Source organism: Ostrea edulis, chromosome 8 (assembly GCF_947568905.1).
Source record: "Ostrea edulis chromosome 8, xbOstEdul1.1, whole genome shotgun sequence".
NCBI classification, from domain to species: domain Eukaryota; kingdom Metazoa; phylum Mollusca; class Bivalvia; order Ostreida; family Ostreidae; genus Ostrea; species Ostrea edulis.
In genome coordinates this window covers 16,122,022-16,144,172 of record NC_079171.1, presented here as the reverse complement: position 1 = coordinate 16,144,172, position 22,151 = coordinate 16,122,022, and the positions used below count along the sequence as shown (strand labels likewise).

The window sequence follows — 22,151 nt, the reverse complement described above, 5'->3', positions numbered from 1 at the left end:
ATTAATATTTTTTCTTGATAACCACCCTTCCAATTCTTTTCAAATTTCTTTTAAGCATCTTTGGGACAAGGGGAATTAACATAGATTGTAAATCTAAGGACTCTGGATTGACAGTACTTTTAAAAATGCTCTATACCAAAATCGAGAATTTTGTTTTAGAACCAGGGTTTGATTTCTTCAATTTTATGGAGAAAACTTTTTCAGATATACACTTCGTTAAATTGTAGAGTTGGGGAAGGGGGGGGGGGTTATAAGTGTATTTGACATTTATTTGTGTCCAAATTATGTAATTAATACTGAGGATTTCAGTAGTAGTCTGTTTTTAAAACAACAGACACCTAGAATTAAGAGCACAATGAAAGCATACATGTGATAAGGAGGGGGGGACTTCATAATAATGCCTGAAAATTCTTAACAAGTAAATTTTAACAAAAATTTTACACTAGAGATGCCAATTCAAGATAATTAACATGCTTTGTTTATTGTCATCTGGTGTACATTTAGCAACAAGTAGTGTTGTTCATTGTGAAACGATAAATTGATAATGTACATGTATGCATTGGTTGTACATGTGTTTTAGGCATATCTTATTGCATGTTTTGTTGTGTTTGGTTGTCGAAAATATTGATAGAAATTAATCATGAAGAATTGCTGATATCCTAAGGACATCATGATTCTGATCTAAAGAAATTGAGGACTATAGTTAATATTTACAGGGTTGTGAATGCGGGTCCAAAAGAGTCATATAGTGTATAACATGGATTTTGTAGCCCTTAGAGCTATAGTGATACTCTGAATTTTTTTAAATTTGATTAATACTCAGGTAACCAATAAGGTTTGTGGACATCTTGTTAATTTATGAGTATTAACACTATTAATAGCTCTTCAATACAGCATAAACACATGTATACAAACTGTATCAAAACATAACATCCTTTAGGCCAATTCAACTTAATTAGTAAGATTATCATCCTGGGTCACCAAAAAGTATGGGGCAGACTGTGGGAAGATTTTATTTTTTAATTTTTATTTTCTGAGAAATGTATTGATGACAAACAAGTTTTTGTCAACAGAAGTGCATAATTTAATGCCAGATATATAAATCTATGTTATTTCACAGATGATTTTTGAGGGGCGGGTGGGTGGGCATGATAGTCTATCAACTAAGTAATTAATTAAGTGGTAAAATTACTATTCTAGCATCATGAATGATCTTGTACATGTAAATTTAGTTTAATCAAATTGAATTAGGTGTGTACTGTATGAAAATGTGAAAAATAAGATGAACTTTTCAATATTTGTTCAACACATTTTTTAGAACTTGAAGAGCAGAAGATGCATTCCATGACTCTTATGTGATATAGAAGACAAAGAAGAGCTCTTGAGAATGGAAAAAAACTGCGAGTTTTACAGTCAATGAACACACCTCACGACACAAGTCCATCCTGATTCAGTAAACTATTCTTCTAAGGAAACACCATGACTTAGTTAAGATCAAGTTTTGGTGTCAGAAGACTAATGTTACTAAAACATTGCAAAATTAACCTGCAAGTGTCTTATGTGAGCCTACTGAATAAGGATTCATTACTGAACAGTTGAAGGAAAATCACTATTATAATGATTTTTTAAAAAAGATGATTGTGTTGTTTGGATAACATTGTGATAAATGTTTGTTGAATAAACAACTTTGCAAAAATGAGTTGTTCTTTGTTAATATTATAAATTTACTAATTACTGGTATGTCAACATAAATTACAGTAACACTGAACAAACTTCAATAAATTTTAAAGTTCCATGCAGTTTCTGCAGTAGAAAATGACACCTATTGATTTTCTGGTCCAAAGGTCACCAGGTGCAATACAATACTCTGTACAATTGATGTCTGACCAGTTTCTTCAGAACCCTTTGATTGATAGTGATATTTCATACAGGGGTTGGTCACTGGTAGTATATGACCCCCATTGATTTTCAGGTCAAAGGATTAAAAATGGCAGGGGCCTCCGTGGCCGAGTGGTTGGAGCATAGCGTTCAAAATGACACGGCCTCAGTCGGCGCGGGTTCGAATCCCGCTCGCGCTGGTATTAAGTGAGAAAGTTTCCCAATTTACTTTCGGAAGGTCGGTGGTCTCTTCCCAGGTACATTTTATCTGGGTTCTCACTTTCACCAATAAACACTGGGCACCACCAGAAAACTGAAAAATTGTTGAGTGTGGCGGAAAATATCAATAAATCAATCAATTAAAAATGACTAGGTGCAATGTAGCTAGTACTCTCTGCAATGGTGTCCCCCCAATATCTTGGGCCTGTTGTTCAATTATGATATTTCATATGTTGGTTGGTTATGAATAGTAGATTACCCTAATGATTTCCAGGTCAAAGGTCAACAAATACAAGGCAGTACAATGAACAATTTATTGGTATCTACCCAATATCTTGAGAAGACTTTTTATAGTTATTGATAATAGTTTACATGACAATATAGTACATGTAATATAGCTCGTTTATGGAAATGATTGCAAAATCTACTTGGTGTTTGGGGAGGGGGGGGGGAGGGGGTCCTACTGGATTACAGTTTATGTTTACATGGGTTTTTTTAATCACTCTAACTAATTTTTATTAATATGTTAAATTTCTCCATGTTTATTTTTGAAATATCAATTGCTCATATTGTTCAATTTGACTGAAAATAGTGTAGGTTGTATTATTTGTCATTAGTATGAATTTTTGGCAAAATGCCCAAATCTACAGTTTTCGTACTACAATAGATCAATTGTACTACATTTCACCATTAATCTGTTTATATAAATTAGGAGTCTTTGATATGGACATCCTTTGATGACAGTTGATTATGCTGTATGTATTTTCCACATTATCTAAATTCATCAACGAAATCCAACAAAAAATCCCGTTTTGGCAAAATGCCCAAATCTACAGATTTCGTACTACAATACATCTATTGCACTACGTTTCACCATTAATATTTTTATATACATTAAGAGTCTTTGATATGGACATCCTTTGATGGCAGTTGATTATGCTGTATGTATTTTCCAAATTATCTAAATTCATCAACGAAATCCAACAAAAAATCCCGTTTTGGCAAAATGCCCAAATCTACAGATTTCGTACTACAATACATCTATTGCACTACGTTTCACCATTAATCTGTTTATATACATTAAGAGTCTTTGATATTGACATCCTTTGATGACAGTTGATTATGCTGTATGTATTTTCCAAATTATCAAAATTCATCAACAAAATCCAACAAAAAATCCCGTTTTGGCAAAATGCCCAAATCTACAGTTTTCGTACTACAATAGATCTATTGCACTACGTTTCACCATTAATCTTTTTATATATATTAAGAGTCTTTGATATGGAGATCCTTTGATGACAGTTGGTTATGCTGTATGTATTTTCCAAATTATCTAAATTCATCAACGAAATCCAACAAAAAATCCCGTTTTGGCAAAATGCCCAAATCTACAGTTTTCATGCTACTACAGATCAATTGCACTACGTTTCACTATTAATCTTTTTATGTATATTAAGAGTCTTTGATATGGACATCCTTTGATGGCAGTTGATTATGCTGTATGTATTTTCCAAATTATCTAAATTCATCAATGAAATCCAACAAAAAATCACTTTTTGGCAAAGTGCCAAATTATAATACATTGGTACAACGGTCAGTAACACACTCTTTACCATAGGTGGATATATATATCATAAATAAGGAGGGAATTTTATGGGGAATCGAGATTTATGGAGAAAATTAGTTGTCTTTTTCAATTTTTTATATACCATGAGGACAAAACATGGACAAAACGGGCTGAATTTTGCAGTTCAATTAGCCCTCATAGACTGCTGTCGGTTTCCATGGCAATGGATGGTAGAAATTCGGTGGTGGGGTTGAAATTATGTAAGATGGTGCAAGTAAAGTTAATACTGTGAAAATCAAAGAAATCTGTGACATTGAGTGGCCAGACCCTATCTGATTTCTTTGATTTTTACATAGAATTGATCTTAAACACCATCTGAAGTCGCTAAAACTTAGCACTGGACACCAGACGAACGTCAAAGCAGCAGCCGACGCGACACCGAGGGACATCTCATTGCGGGACGTATTGGGTTATTTCGGTAAATTGATATAAAAATATATTAGAATGGAAATCATATCATTGTTTTTTTTTTAAAGACGGATGGAATGTATGAAGCAATCTTGATATTTATATTATGAACACATTGAAACACGCACACCTGACATACATACACTGATCAATGCAGTGCCCCAAGAAATAGAAACAAATGAGTACATGTACAGTATAACAGCGGATCTAAATACATCGAGATCACACGAGTCGCCAGTTTTATATGTAAAAATCTGCAATGTAAACAACAATCACTGAGCTTAGCGAAATCTCAGAGATTGTTGTTTACATTGTAAACCTTTTCAGAAAAATTTCTGACTCCTGTAGTTGAACTATAAGTAGACTTCAATTTGATTTAGATGGAGTTTATGAATGTGATATACATGTTAAACAATTGTGCGCCACACGCTTGCACTTCGCTAAAAGCCATTTAACACATTGAATTAAGGTTTGTGATATAAAATTGTAACTTTCCGAAGGTTTTAACGAAATTAAATTAATTTTTTCATCAAATAATTAATGAATGCATATTCATTTCTGTGCAAATGTTTAAAAATATAGCATAAACTTAATAGTAAGTAATTTGATTTAATCTAATTAATATAAAAACTCATTAGCTAATTTTATATAAATATATGCACTAGGAAGGAAAGGTAACCCAAGATAAAAAGGAAAGATAACTCACACTACAGTGAAGTTTAAAAAAAAAAATACCTGTTTACCTCATCAAAATATTATTATTATTATTATTATTTACTCTCTCTCTCTCTCTCTCTCTCTCTCTCTCTCTCTCTCTCTCTCTCTCTCTCTCTCTTGTGTAAGAAACTATCAATTTTTCAGATTTTTTTTGCCCATATGTAGTGGTTGCCAAAATATTGGTTAAAACTGTTATTTACGCAGAAAACTGAACAATTTCGCCGTATATTATTTGAAATGGTATCAATATAAATAAGAGTTATTTCAAGATCGATAACTCGGTTAATTTTCCCTGCTCATCGGAGTCACATGACATATAAATGTATATTTTATATTAAAATAAAATCTAAAAAAAAAAAAAAAGAAGAAAAAAAAAAATAAATTTTAACTGATATTTCAAAAAAAAAAAAAAAAAATGAAAATTCATATTTAATCAATGATCGATAGGCTAAATTATTACATCAAAGGAAAGCAATTAAACTTTAATTACTGGAGACCATTGCAAAGCAGATATGAGTAGATCGTAAAATAAACATAATTCGAAAGTAAAGAAGACTCATGATTGTGCAATCGCCGGCATCAAATAATTTACTGTTTTGATCATTTAACGAAATATTCATATTGTTTGTTTTACACCAAATGCTATTGGTTAAATTATTTATTGGTTAAAATTTTTACTCAAAAATTCAATTTTTCTTTAATATATGAACGATATTGGTTGTTTACTGTGCTGTTCTATGATATTTTTGGGTGTTTTGGGGTATTCTTGTGTGTTTTTGGGTAAATCTATGTTCCCCTGTGAAAATGGCGTTAAAAAAAATCCCCAACCCTTAATGTAATACTTAATCTCTTTAGTGAAGTTTATCAACTGCCTCTCAATTCACATAGGCTGTATAGAAAAAAATCTTCGGGGGTGGGAACATTCTTTTTCCGGGGATAATTAATTCTAACTTCTACATATGACAAGCCCATGCACTGTGATCTACTTCTCTAAAGAGATTAAAGAATACCTGAATGCTGAAACTGAGCCCCCGTGGTAAAGAGATATAGGCCCTACCTTGTTTACATGGTGCTTCATATGAATTTTAACCGATCGTTAGTGTTGATAAACCGCACATCTTCACATGTAACAGTAACATGACCTCTTCACTAAAACTTACAAAGGTAAGCTTAAAAACAACTCCCAATTCCAAATTGAAATTCGTCTGTACAACTCATAGTGGAAACAAATGGGTTAGGTATAATGGGAATTTCGATCCCGACCTAAATTTCTTAGAAATCTTGTTTTAACTATTCGGTAGGATGATATATTATATTTCGATAGTTTAAGAAACAAAAATGAAAATACATTGATATACTCATTAGATAAAATAATTAAAGATGATAAGTTAATGCACAATTATTATATTTCAATGATTTCAATATATTTCGTTTTTTTCATTTTCCCGGAATTTTTCACCATTTTAAAGGAGGCATTTCTGGAAAAAAAAATGAATTTTCCACACTTTTGAAAATGAAAAGTGATTAAACAAAATCCCCTTTTATCTTTTATAAATCTCATACGATTATAAGTGTTCGCTGTTTTAAGAAAAGTAATTTTAAAAATTGGATGTTTTTTTTTTTCAAGAAAACCATATTCATCAAATAAAATCAACCGTTGTCATGGAGACAAGTGAGATATTGTCACTATGGCAATGCATAAAGGAAAAGGGGACTTTATTTGCCATAGTATATTTTTATTGACCAAAATATATTGGTATTTTCCTCTCGATATTGATTATACAATTTATTGCCTATTTTTAGTTATTTTGTGTTGATTGTGGGGGTAATCTATTTTTAGTAACATATCTCTGCAGGTATGCATGAGATGAAAAAATTAGTACACATATAGGGTTCTTATGTATAGTGCTAAAGTATATATAAGTATCGATTCAATCCCTGACGGTCGATGTGCCACCCTTTGCATGATTCTTACGTGGAACAGCACTTAAATTTTGCCACCTTTTTGGAACATGCAAAATTTCACCAATATCTTAGACTCTATGCCTTTAATCGTTCATAATGTTTTACAGTGTTTGTATTTATTGTACACCACTACGTCAACGTATGGATATATGAACAGTTTTTCTGACCATCCAAGGTCCATATCTACTATTCAATAGGTCAGGCGGTGCTTGCATTAAAAGTAAAGTGGTGAGTTAAAAATATTTGTATTGACGACTCATCAATTTACGCAATCCCCATATCGATAGTCTGTGTGTATTGTGTTTACGAAGCTATCTAAGGACTAAGACGTGTACTAAGGATGTCTTAGGACACGTATCCGTCCTATGTCAATTTCCTAAATTTAGGCCCCACGATAAGTTCATTCTGACTTTAGGACAACATAACGTTGGTCTTAAAGCCATTGTAAGTTTGTATAAACATGACGACAGCCATGAAGCGAGATATTTAGGAACATTGACGACCCGCAAGATTACTTAAACGACGATGCTATTATGAGAAAGTACAGGCTTTTGAGGAATACTCCGTTTACCTGATCAAAATACATGGTTCACAGCGGGCATGACCTGTCTACAGGGGATGCTTACTCCTCCAAAGCACCTAATACACTGTACCACCTCTGCTGTGTTTAGGAATCTGTGTAAGCCCTATACCCTTAATTTTAAATTCTTGATAGTAAGTATGATATTGATTACTGTTCATTATTTTCGCCTTCTCATGAAGCTCTGGAGTAAATGCTGAAAATTCAATTCAAAAGAAATATTGATACATGGGCACTAAAAATATTACAACAAAAAAATATTACAACAATGAAAATATTACAACAATAAACATATTACAACAATGAAATGTTACAACAATAAAGATAATACAACTATGAAAATATTACAACAATAAGATATTATAACAATAGAAATATTACAACAATAAGATATTATAACAATAGAAATATTACAACAATAAGATATTATAACAATAGAAATATTACAACAATAAGATATTATAACAATAGAAATATTACAACAATAAAAATAATACAACAATGAAAATACTACAACAATAAAAATATTACAACAATGAAAATATTACAATTACAACATTACAATAAAAATATTACAATGAAATATTACAACTAGAACATCATTACCTGGTGCTACAATTAGTTAGGTGGAAAAAATGATGATAAGGACCAGTGATCAATCTGATAGATATCCGTTTGATTTTGGTTTGTTTCAATGCTTTTTATTTATCATTAGTTTTGTGATTGGGGAAACCAGACTTGATGACATTTAACTTTGCAAGTACTTTGATATGTAATTTTATTATATACCCATCAATGTATCGTTCTTTGATACTGTGGATTTCACAGCATGTGATCCGGTTTTCCGGATCACTACACTGTGGTTTTCTGATTCCGTATCAGTATCCTCTGAAACTGATGCCGTCACAATGCATCAACGTAACGTTTCTTGTGGAAAATATTGACCGCGTCACAAACGAAACTGCGTACACAAAACATAATTTCACTGTATGTCTGTATTTTTGATAATTTGGATTGCATTTAGTATTTTATACATCAAATTTAAAGTGGATATCACAATATTTTATTTCAATAAAGTAATCTTATTATTTTTGAATTGTGATCTGCACGTCGCGAGGAAGTGGGATCACGGCGTTATAGGCCTATACTGACGCACTCAAGATGTTACGATTTCAATGAGGCATGATTTTATAATCCAATTTAAAGTTCGGAAATACAATACATGTGTATTTTATTATTTATAATTAAAAGTTCAATTAGGCCTATTTTGTATCTTTAAATTTTTTGTCAATCTACCAGTTAGTAGAAACTGGGAGCACAAGTTACAATGTATATGTTGTTACAAGGTGAAGGTCAGTTGATCCAAGTGTGTATTGAATTTGAAGAACAGAACAGAAACATGTATATGCTGTAGGCCTAGCAGTACTTAGTTTCGATATATCCATTTTCTCGCAGTTTATCTGGGTCTCTGTCCAAGCGGTTTTCGAAAATGTACATGGACAAAGGTGACTGGGTGTTTTTTAAAAGGTGAAATTCTTGCTCCAACAAAACATTATCCACGTCTTTTTTCTCATATCTTCCTTCGAAATAATACACAGTCTAAATCCTTTCTACTGACTACTGGTACACCCTTAAACGGCACAAGACACCTTAATGCAATATTATTTACAAGCCGCGACTTTGATAGTTGGTTTTTTGTCAATTAAATCTAATCTGTTTATGAAATGGCTAATTATAGATGTTATCGAACCCGAGGGCGCATATGACGTCACACATAATGGCGTGGAAAATAGCGAAAGATTTGAATTTCATTGCTGTCAAACTAGAAAGCTACGCAAAAAATTTCATTAAAACACATTTAAAATAGTTTTAGGCATAAAAAGAATTAATTTTGCTGAAAAATGAAAACATTTAAAAACATGTGTTGTGTCATATAGCTTTAACTTAGTTCGCGATTATCTACCCTTCTCCGTTGACATGCAACAATAAATGACGTTTGTTATATGATGGTCAGACGGGTTCGATCACCATTGGCCAGGTAGCTCAGGTGGTAGAGCATCTGACTAAAGATTCAGGGGGATCGGGTTCGTTGAATCCCGTTTTGTTTCATCGCGTTCTCTGTTATATTTGGTGCCATTACCAAGACGTTTATCCCCTGGCAGCCATTTTCGTCTGTCAGTTCTGGGTGCTAGTCCATACCACGAAACATAATAGAAAGGGGGAAATTGCAGCGCACCAGATAAGGTCGCCTTAATTTCTCTAGTCAGTTCATGCCATGACTCCTGAACCCAGGGTAAGGCTATGATATGAAAGTTGAATTTAAAAAAAACTTATATCGGGACACTGATAGTGTGCAACTTGTTTTACATCCAAAAGGTAGTCAAATCCATCCCAATATACCAAGCTTACGTGTATTCTCCAATATAACATACTATAGAGACATAATGTATAACATACTATAGAGACATCATGCTTCCCGTGTATTATCAGTATAACATACTATAGAGACATAATGCTTCCCGTGTATTATACAGTATAACATACTATAGAGACGTAATGTATAACATACTATAGAGACATCATGCTTCCCGTGTATTATCAGTATAACATACTATAGAGACATAATGCTTCCCGTGTATTATACAGTATAACATACTATAGAGACGTAATGTATAACATACTATAGAGACATAATGCTTCCCGTGTATTATCCAGTATAACATACTATAGAGACATAATGCTTCCCGTGTATTATACAGTATAACATACTATAGAGACATAATGTATAACATACTATAGAGACATCATGCTTCCTGTGTATTATCCAGTATAACATACTATAGAGACATAATGTATAACATACTATAGAGACATAATGCTTCCCGTGTATTATCCAGTATCATATACTATAGAGACATAATGCTTCCCGTGTATTATCCAGTATAACATACTATAGAGGCATAATGATCCCGTGTATTATCCAGTGTAACATACTATAGAGACATCATGCTTCCCGTGTATTATCCAGTATAACATATTATAGAGACATAATGCTTCCGTGTATTATCCAGTATAACATACTATAGAGACGTAATGTATAACATACTATAGAGACATAATGCTCCCCGTGTATTATCCAGTATAACATACTATAGAGACATAATGATCCCGTGTATTATCCAGTATAACATACTACAGAGACATAATGTATAACATACTATAGAGACATCATGCTTCCCGTGTATTATCCAGTATAACATACTATAGAGACGTAATGTATAACATACTATAGAGACATAATGCTCCCCGTGTATTATCCAGTATAACATACTATAGAGACGTAATGTATAACATACTATTGAGACATCATGCTTCCCGTGTATTATCCAGTATAAAATACTATAGAGACATAATGCTTCCCGTGTATTATCCAGTATAACATACTATAGAGACATAATGTATAACATACTATAGAGACATAATGTATAACATACTATAGAGACATAATGCTTCCCGTGTATTATCCAGTATAACATACTATAGAGACGTAATGTATAACATATTATAGAGACATAATGCTCCCCGTGTATTATCCAGTATAACATACTATAGAGACATAATGCTTCCCGTGTATTATACAGTATAACATACTATAGATACATCATGTATAACATACTATAGAGACATAATTCTTCCCGTGTATTATCCAGTATAACATACTATAGAGACATAATGTATAACATACTATAGAGACATAATGCTTCCCGTGTATTATCCAGTATCATATACTATAGAGACATAATGCTTCCCGTGTATTATCCAGTATAACATACTATAGAGGCATAATGATCCCGTGTATTATCCAGTGTAACATACTATAGAGACATCATGCTTCCCGTGTATTATCCAGTATAACATACTACAGAGACATAATGCTTCCGTGTATTATCCAGTATAACATACTATAGAGACATAATGTATAACATACTATAGAGACATCATGCTTCCCGTGTATTATCCAATATAACATACTATAGAGACATCATGTATAACATACTATAGAGACATCATGCTTCCCGTGTATTATCCAGTATAACATACTATAGAGACATAATGCTTCCCGTGTATTATCCAGTATAACATACTATAGAGACATAATGTATAACATACTATATATACATAATGCTTCCCGTGTATTATCCAATATAACATACTATAGAGACATAATGTATAACATACTATAGAGACATCATGCTTCCCGTGTATTATCCAGTATAACATACTATATATACATAATGCTTCCCGTGTATTATCCAATATAACATACTATAGACACAAAATGCTTCCCGTGTATTATCCAGTATAACATACTATGGATAGAAAGACAAGGTACACATAGTGTTTGAAATTTTATCAAATTTTGTTTTTGCTAAAATGCGATCATGTGTTCCGTATAAATCGAATATTCATAGAGTGGTAATTACATAATTTGATTACTATATTTCACAAACAGCATTTTGAAACGAAGTGCCTGCGGGATTAAAAGGCTGCCACAACCCGGTATTCAATGCCAAAAGTTTAGTTTGACCTGCAACGTTCGCTATGCCTTGGATGCTGGTGATGTATGGGAGAGGCTGTCCAGAATCCGTGAGCCAGGGGTCTGAAGAAGTGACCCTTGACCCTTGTATGACGGCACCGACCACTCCGTTAGCGTCTGAAAAATGTTAAGTACAAAATTTAAGAGAGATGGCCAATTCAACAGTGTAAATATAAATTTCTCTTTATGGAAATGTGTTTAGATGAAAGGTGAAGATTACGAACAATGACCAATCTCATAATTCCCATAAGCAATTCAAAATAGAGAGTTGGGCAAATACGGACCCCTGGATATACCAAAGGTGGGATCAGTTGCCTAAGAAGAGATAGCATCCCCTGTCGACCGGGTACACCAATCGTGAGCACTATATCTTGATTAGGTAAACGGAGTTGTTGGTAGTCAGAATCAGTGTGCTGGTAGATCTAGGAAACAAATAAGGTTCGCTCTTCACTTCATCTTATGATTCATATCTGTAATATCATGCTGTAAATTGCATCACTGAAGAGACGTTATCTGTCGAAATGCGCATCTGGTGCATCAAAATTGGTACTGCATAAGTTTTACATTATGACCCCTGGGTCGAGGCCTCTGCTGGTGGACTGTTAGTCCCCGAGGGTCTCTACAGCCCAGTAGCTAAGTACTTCGTTACTAGCTTGAAAATACGGATGCATATTTAATTGCTGTTATAAAATTTAGAAATTCATTTCAAAATTAAGGATTATCTCCCTCATGCATAGCTCTTATCATTAAACGAATTTGACTCTACTTTTCTTTTTTTTTTTTTTTTGGCACGCTGTTTTTGGCTATAATAGCTTTAAAACTTCATTGTTATTTCGGATTTCAAACATTTCGGTTGAGCATCACTAAAGAGACATTATTTGTCGAAATGCGCATCTGGTGCATCAAAATCGGTACCGTATAAGTTTTACACCATAGATCATCAAAATACAGAATGCAATCCTGGGACTTTTTTTTCAAACATTTCAAAACAAACTGTATATATGAGAGGCGAAGATTAGTAATTTCGCTATTTTTGTAAAATATGATATTGATTTATTTTCACTAATGGACATCCCAATTTTAGCTATGACATATGGCCTCCGATGGTTTAGTAAAACATTAAATTCAAATTATGTAATTTGCAATGCCCCAACACGTTCATTAATACCTTAATTTACATGTACAAGTTTGACATTTTATTTTATTGAAAAGTTCGTTAACACTAAGAGCTATGCCGTCTGTTTAACTCAGGTTTGTCTGTTTTTGTTTATATTTTTTGATATTCATCAAATGACAGGTTTTTAGCTCACCTCAGCCGAAGGCTGGAAGATGAAGATAACGAACAGTGATCAATCTCATAACTCCTATAAGCATTGCAAAATAGAGAGTTGAACAAACACGAACCCCTGGACATACCAGATCAATGGCGTAACCAGACGCTGTGCATGTGCTCCCTTAAAAAAGAAAAGAAAAATTCTTTACGTTTTGAGATTTCCCATTTTACGATTTTTTTAACCTATTCTGAGTACGTATTTCACGCACGAACGATATGGTGCTCAATATAAATACTAGGTGCAAATTTGGGCATTGTCACGTTCCTTACAAGACCGATAGAACATACTCTTAGTTCTACCCAACCCATCTTACGTATACATGATAGCACTATATCTTGATCAGGTAAACGGAGTAATCCATAGTCAAAAACTAAATATCAGTGTGTAAAGAACGGTCTAACAATATTGGCATGAAATAAGTCAGATAGCATTTGACCTGATGGCAGATTGTATTGGCAAACTAGATCGTTATAACGACCAAAGAAATTGAGAAATGTTGCTTTAAACAAAACTATTGTAACCCTATAATATTAACTTGTTTGTCAGTAGCTTGTCTCGATTTAAAAACTGGTCATAAGCAGATCCAACTCGTGTGTGTCCAATCATTTGAGAGGCATAAATATTTTATGTATATATAGCAAACCTAATTACCTGCGTCGGATTGGGTTGGTATCAGTGTGAGGAGGAGGATTGCGGTTAAAAGAGCTATTACACTGGGTGTCCAAGAATAATATCCGTCTACAAATAAATAGCAAGTGTATCGGATGTACACATCATACAATTATTTCATGCGTATTCTTGAAACCCGATGTAGTGGCGAAGACCCCGGAAACTGTTGTCAGAGGCCGTAGGCCGATTCTTGGCCATTACCGGGGGGGGGGGGGGCAATAGTTTTGGCTGTTTCCCTAACTAAGCATGAAATAATTGTTTTATTATCTAATCTGCTAGTCGGGATATAGTTTCTCACGTGACCGGGAAACAGTTCGTCACGTGAACGGGAAACATTTCGTCACCTGATGAACTGTTTCACCCCTAATCATTTTGTGTACCTTTCTCTGCTGATTAAAGTTGGAATATCAATTAATGTAGTAGATTAGGAAATAAAAATGATTGAAAAATATTTATGCAAGCTAATAATAACAAGATATGCATTTCTTACATGTAGGTACAGTTCAAGTTCATATTTTATATTACATGTACAACGCATATCATACCATCCATATCCAATGTCATATATAGGGTACAAATCGTATATTAAGTCCACGATTCCATTCGCCGTATAGCTTAGTATTGCTTGTATGCCTTCAAATACTGTATAAAAATATGATACCAAGCTATACCATATGTATTTTCACCATTCCATACCATACTATACAATGTACTATTTCATTGTTGTTTAATGGTCATTCGAGATTTTTTGAATCACACAGGGACTTCCGCTTTAGGTAATTTAAAGTACCACGAACTTCGACCTACAGGTACATATGTACGCATGGCACTCAAAGTTGTAACAGGGTTCTTTGTCGTTCCAATGCTACAGTGAGCCAGGACAAGGTATCTAGGCAACCAATTTCATTTCTAAACATCGGCAACAAAGCCTTCTACTGTGTTTACGCTGCAGTTACACTAATGAATTATAAAATTGTAAAACGTTGTGGTTATTTCAGATGTAGCAAATGCTAGTTACAATATAAACATACAGTCAATTTTATCTTAAGGGAGATAAGTAGAAACTTACAGGATGATGACATCAGTGCAGCTGTCACAATCCCAGCAGCCACCAGAAGCTTGTCATTGGTTGTGGCAGAGATTGTCAAGTCAATATGATGGGAGAAAATGAACATAAGTAAAATATATTTCAACCGTATGGGTCCCATGCTGCTGAAACCTACATAATGCAAATACACAAGGTTAAAAATGATACATAAAAACGGAGCGCTGTATATATAATGTTAGAACAAAACAAGGTTTCAATAACAACGTGTCACTTCGCTTGATCGAGCGTGCAGATGTGTGGGCGAGGGTTAACACAGATGTGTGGGCGAGGGTTAACACAGATGTGTGGGCGAGGGTTAACACAGATGTGTGGGCGAGGGTTAACACAGATGTGTGGAAGAGGGTTAACACAGATTTCAATGAAACAGGTTCAACGTTTCTTCTCACATTGAAAGACTAGCACAGCGTGGTCATCCATACTCACTTTTATCCACACAACACGGCCAATCAGTGAGTGAAATACATGCTCCATAAAGGAAAGTGACACGCTGTTATAGGAAAGATGGTATATAATGTATATCATAGATGAAGCGTGGATTTGATAGATAAAAATATAAGGTACATTTGTAAATTGCATTCCCTGTCGACCGGTCACATCTATCATGACACCTATAGACAATTAAACAATGTGATCTATATAGCTCAAAGGAACTTTCAATTTACATATGTACTTATATCAGCCAAAGTGGAAACGCAGAATGGAATTTGAAAATAGGGTAACATTGACAAAGGATACCATCAGCTCTATATGTGTAATTGTAACTAGAGTGGAATTTCTTCCACTAACAACTGACCGGAAATGAATTTTCCGTGAGGGAAATCCTATTTCAGAGCCAGTTTGTCGGTGCGAAATCTTAATCTAGTTTTTAAAACAGGGACTATGCATGTTTTAAATGATATCTAATATTGATGATCTTCAAGAAATGAATTTCCTTTTTGAAAATACGTGATGTTGTACGCCGGCATACTTCAGGAAGTTCGTTAACGAGTCATCGTAGTTCACATCGCTTCATTAAATATGCAGGTGTGAAACGTCGCTGCTCATACCCTCATGTACATGTATATCTAAATAAGAGTTAATTTCTTATATTTACATTCTACGTTCAGTTCTGTCGGATCTCTCAGCCATTGAAATAGAGTCATACGCGCATTGTTTACAACTGTAACGTATTTACAAGGAAATTACTATAATAATTAAAATTTGTAGAGCTTTCAAAGGCATAAACATTGGAAATGCAAATATTTATCTAGGTACAGCTCCTTGTTCTTTCTACACATGAACATGTACCAAAAATAATGAACTCTCATAATGACCGATTAGAATAGCCAAAATCAACACTGTATAGAAACAGTTTAATGTGAAAAAGTAATGGGCTTCGAAGAACCATAAGCGTATGTTGTGTTAGAGATTCTCAATATGATCAATGTAAAAAAAATACATTTCCGAGATGTCAAAACACTATCGTCTGCGGTTGTATCATTCATTGTGTACATCATGGCAGAAACATCAAACAAAGTAAATTTATGGTAAAAACGGAATTGGCCCGAGGAAGAACTTAGACCGCCGTATATTTAGGCCTTTTAATGAAACAGTTAGGTGTCGTTTCTGGACTTAGTTCAATAGTTGCGATCAAACTAAGTTTACTCCTGGTCGTAGGCCTCTTTATGACACGTGACCCTGAGCTGAGTTTGAAAACTAGTTTACCGGTGTGGTATATTTCGATGATAGATCAGACAGGGGACCAGTTTAAACTGATGTCGACGGTGTTGCATGCTAGTTCGATTTTGCAGTCATTGCCTTTTCGTGTGACCATTTAGCTGATCTATATACATATATATGTAGAATAGACTAGACCCAATCTGCCGATGCAAAGAAAACTACATCCGGATAAACATATGACACAGTATCTAATTCTACTTTTTATCAACTGCGTGATGGATTACACATTTAGATGAAAAGTAAGAGCGTTACAAATTGTTAATTTTTCTAAAGTAAAATCATCCTGGCATTTCACGTGGATGCCAGACTTACAGCAATGCAAACTGTAACTGACAGTAAATAAATTAAAAAATAAAAGAGTAAATATAATAACATTAGCGATTGAATATATATAACTTCATAGAGTAAAAGTGAATCTGAAGCAATAAACCTGTCAAATCAGCAGAAAATTTGGATTCCTGAATCATTGTCCTCTTGTCAGGTATTCCAGATCGTAATCATCGATGTGCATTGACCTCGGAGGTCACCAGTTCCGGAAAATGCAAGAGAGGCACTGTGCACGTTTCAGATTTGTAAAGTTTGCACCAAATTCATTATCAAGATTTCATTTGAGGGAAACAGTTGTGTGATTTAATTACTTCTTACACTTATGATACTTTAAGTCATTCATGACATGTGTATATCTTAAATGAACAAACGAAATGTGTACGCGCATTTATTCACGCCAGCCTCAATCTGTGTATGATTTCGGTCTCAGCAACCGATTATGTTTAGCAATCATCATTCCTATGGCGGTGTATAGGACGCAATGGCGATATATACGAAACGCTCATTGTGTGTATGCTCTCAATGAATATTCCCTTGTTTATAGTGCTGAATTATTTTCCAGATGTTGGGGATTGCATTAGGTACGCCGGTATATATGTTATTTGGTGCATAATTGGACAAAATACCGTCAGTTACATTGTGTATAGCTTCTATTGCTTTTACATGCTATAGCGCTATTCATTATAAATGTCTGTCCACTATTCTCTGTCCGTCTGTCTGTTGATCTGTTTGTGAAGATTATAATGATGGTTTCCGTACTAAAAGCAGATAAGATTATAATGATGGTTTCCGTACTAATAGCAGATAAGATTATAATGATGGTCTCCGTACTAATAGCAGATAAGATTATAATGATGGTTTCTGTACTAATAGCAGATAAGATTATAATGATGGTCTCCGTACTAATAGCAGATAAGATTATAATGATGGTTTCTGTACTAATAGCAGATAAGATTATAATGATGGTCTCCGTACTAATAGCAGATAAGATTATAATGATGGTTTCCGTACTAATAGCAGATAAGATTATAATGATGGTCTCCGTACTAATAGCAGATACGATTATAATGATGGTCTCCGTACTAATAGCAGATAAGAAGTAGACTACGCTGATGAATGTAAAGACCAAATGAAATATAAAAGTGACTTCTATTTTTTCTAGAGTTCGGTAAGTCGAAGTTAAAGGCTGTGTCAAATGAAACTTGGTATTTGTTTCTAGTCAATATTAACTGATTGAATTTCCCTGGAAGTGATGTCACTTCCATGACCTTTATTAGGTTGTGACAGGAAAACATGGACGTCTTGATCGTAAAGAAAATTTCTAAATATCTAAAGATAATATCTGAAATATATCAACACCTAGCTAGTTAGCTGACCTACGAAAGGTTTCTATTGAATAATGGTGTCATATCCCCCTGTTCCCTGAAAAATACGGATAAATGACAAAAATACATGTATTTGCTGGTTTTCACGCGAGTATTTGTCCCCTTTTTAGCGTATTACAAGTGCAGCAGAATCGCATTTAAATACCTTGTACCAGCGCATTAGAGGATGTACTTTCAGAACAATTCGAGGTATATATTGTAACTCTTAATTCTAATGTAATTATAATGGAAATACGTTATTTCTTGAATGTATCTTGTCCATAAATTTCCCGATATAAATGATAATTGTTATGGGAATCTTTAGGAGTTGTAAAATCTAGCTTGTTTTGTTAGATTTTAAGCAGCTGTAACTTGTAAATATATTTGATTTTATGAAACATTGGATGTGACCAAAACATTTTCTTCATGCGCTTTTCATATCATGTTTATGTATTGTATATATCTAGCTACATTAAAGACAAAATATACCTGTAAATAAATGTATAGATAGATAAGTTAATATATATAGCCATATTTACATTACCTGTAAATAAATGTATAGATAGATAAGTTAATAGATATAGCCATATTTACATCATCTGTAAATAAATGTATAAATAGATAAGTTAATAGATATAGCCATATTTACATTACCTGTAAATAAATGTATAGATAGATAAGTTAATATATATAGCCATATTTACATTACCTGTAAATACATGTATAAATAGATAAGTTAATAGATATAGCCATATTTACATTACCTGTAAATACATGTATAAATAGATAAGTTAATAGATATAGCCATATTTACATTACCTGTAAATACATGTATAAATAGATAAGTTAATATATATAGCCATATTTACATTACCTGTAAATAAATGTATAAATAAATAAGTTAATAGATATAGCCATATTTACATCATCTGTAAATAAATGTATAAATAGATAAGTTAATAGATATAGCCATATTTACATTACCTGTAAATACATGTATAAATAGATAAGTTAATAGATATAGCCATATTTACATCATCTGTAAATAAATGTATAAATAGATAAGTTAATAGATATAGCCATATTTACATCATCTGTAAATAAATGTATAAATAGATAAGTTAATAGATATAGCCATATTTACATTACCTGTAAATACATGTATAAATAGATAAGTTAATAGATATAGCCATATTTACATCATCTGTAAATAAATGTATAAATAGATAAGTTAATAGATATAGCCATATTTACATCATCTGTAAATAAATGTATAAATAGATAAGTTAATAGATATAGCCATATTTACATTACCTGTAAATACATGTATAAATAGATAAGTTAATAGATATAGCCATATTTACATTACCTGTAAATACATGTATAAATAGATAAGTTAATATATATAGCCATATTTACATTACCTGTAAATACATGTATAAATAGATAAGTTAATAGATATAGCCATATTTACATTACCTGTAAATACATGTATAAATAGATAAGTTAATAGATATAGCCATATTTACATTACCTGTAAATAAATGTATAGATAGATAAGTTAATATATATAGCCATATTTACATTACCTGTAAATAAATGTATAGATAGATAAGTTAATATATATAGCCATATTTACATTACCTGTAAATAAATGTATAGATAGATAAGTTAATATATATAGCCATATTTACATTACCTGTAAATACATGTATAAATAGATAAGTTAATATATATAGCCATATTTACATTACCTGTAAATAAATGTATAGATAGATAAGTTAATATATATAGCCATATTTACATTACCTGTAAATACATGTATAAATAGATAAGTTAATATATATAGCCATATTTACATTACCTGTAAATAAATGTATAAATAGATAAGTTAATAGATATAACCATATTTACATTACCTGTAAATACATGTATAAATAGATAAGTTAATAGATATAGCCATATTTACATTACTTGTAAATAAATGTTTAAATAGATAAGTTAATAGATATAGCCATATTTACATTACCTGTAAATAAATGTATAAATAGATAAGTTAATAGATGTAGTCATATTTACATTACCTGTAAATAAATGTATAAATAGATAAGTTAATAGATATAGCTATACATGTATTTACATCGTCTGTAGATAAATGACATGATGGATGACTAATTGATAAAATCTATATCATTCAATTATCACAAAAAGACTTAGTCATTTTATACTAACATGTGGATATAGTAAATCTATAAAAGACTTATTCATTTTATACTAACATGCGGATATAGTAAATCTATAATAAGATGAAGATCTCTTTTTAAGAGCGAAAATGTTCGCACTGGAAAGTATAAAATGATTCTTAATCATAAAATAATTCTTAATTATAAAATGGTTCTTAATTATTTCGCTGTCGATGAGTAATATAAACATGAAACCCTTTGATTTTTCTCAAGAATTAAAATTTTCTCTAAATATTGTGAATACTGACCATACAGCGTGTATCATCCCACTAGAGTGGAGACATCTCACGAACTGTTCCGTGTCGTTATCATTAACCAACTTTCCGAAATCAATAAGGAAAACCTATAACATAGTCGTGTTACCTAACTCCTGGTCAGAATTTTTGCACGGAAAAGGAATTAAGATTTTTTTCTACTTTCAACGAAGTAATTCTACTATCGAACTCATAATTCAATCCATTGTTTAATGCATTATTTCTTGGTGCATTTAGTGGTTTTTAAAAATGTATATTAATAGTACACAAGTAGTGAAAAATGCATTACATATTTTAAAGAATGGCATGTTCTATATTACTACGTTGACTATCTTCACTGTTTTTGGCGTACCGTTTATTTCTTTATTTAGAGGCTGCATGTGCTTTTATACCTGCATACAACCAAAAGACCCGATATCTTATGTCATTCCATATGTATGTTAGTAGTTTCTTAACTTTCTGTAACAGAAGAGACCGACAATGTTGACGTCACTCTTGTTTTTCCTTGCGGATAAACATCAGTCATAAAAAATAACACGATGAAATAATCAGCTAAGTGTATTATCGCTTCCAGGGATGGTTTATCGGTCAAACCAATGCATTGGTTGTTGTTGTTTTGTTTTTTATAGAAAAATCGTAATTTGGAATCGTAGCATGAAAACTCCCGTATCATTCAACTTACAAGTTTGTGAAAGCAGTGAACCTTGACCTGCGAGATACACCAAAACTTCCACTTGAAGCATTTTAACTTTTTAATATCACTATCAGTAAGGGTAGTAAATTTTTGTACTTTGACCTAAATTGTACTAATACGCATAATCATACTTATCAAACTCTGTTCAAAACCATGCATGTTCACTACATGATAAATCTTGGACCGTATAAATCCTCATCTCTTCTCCACTAGGTATACAGACAGTACCTATTCGTGTTTAACTGACGATACTTATACGTGTGTGTATACTGACAGTACTATACATATGGTATACTGACTATACTTATATGTGTGTATACTGACGGTACTTATACATTCATGTATACAGATGGTACTTATACGTATGTGTACAATGATAGTACTTATACGTGTGGTATAGTGACTCTACTTATACGTGTGTGTATAGTGACTATACTTATACATGTGT

General features: G+C 32.7%; 1 protein-coding gene across 2 annotated transcripts; it reads right to left on the bottom strand.

Moving 5' to 3' along the window:
* Positions 1 to 11,731: 11,731 nt before the first annotated feature.
* LOC125661507 (uncharacterized) lies at positions 11,732 to 21,057 on the bottom strand. 2 transcript variants are annotated; one of them, XM_056147025.1, is made up of 6 exons: positions 21,004 to 21,057; positions 15,064 to 15,213; positions 13,977 to 14,063; positions 13,408 to 13,445; positions 12,276 to 12,413; positions 11,975 to 12,108 (listed from the first exon to the last, which is right to left on the bottom strand). In XM_056147025.1, the coding sequence occupies exons 2-6, from the start codon at positions 15,200 to 15,202 to the stop codon at positions 11,995 to 11,997; spliced, it is 516 nt and encodes a 171-aa protein (XP_056003000.1). In that variant the 5' UTR covers positions 15,203 to 15,213; positions 21,004 to 21,057; the 3' UTR covers positions 11,975 to 11,994. The 2 variants fall into 2 exon arrangements, with proteins under 2 accessions (XP_056003001.1, XP_056003000.1); XM_056147026.1 differs by lacking the exons at positions 12,276 to 12,413; positions 13,408 to 13,445 and having other exon boundaries at positions 11,732 to 12,108.
* Between the last annotated feature and the right edge of the window lie 1,094 nt (positions 21,058 to 22,151).

Excerpts from the sequence above, each read along its gene's own strand:
- LOC125661507 (XM_056147025.1), bottom strand. The coding sequence starts at position 15,202 with ATGGGACCCATACGGTTGAAATATATTTTACTTATGTTCATTTTCTCC. Across the intron at positions 13,446-13,976 it reads ACCAACCCAATCCGACGCAG|GGAGCACATGCACAGCGTCT; the intron begins GTAATTAGGTTT and ends TTCTTTTTTAAG. Across the intron at positions 12,414-13,407 it reads CTGGTTACGCCATTGATCTG|ATCTACCAGCACACTGATTC; the intron begins GTATGTCCAGGG and ends TTTGTTTCCTAG.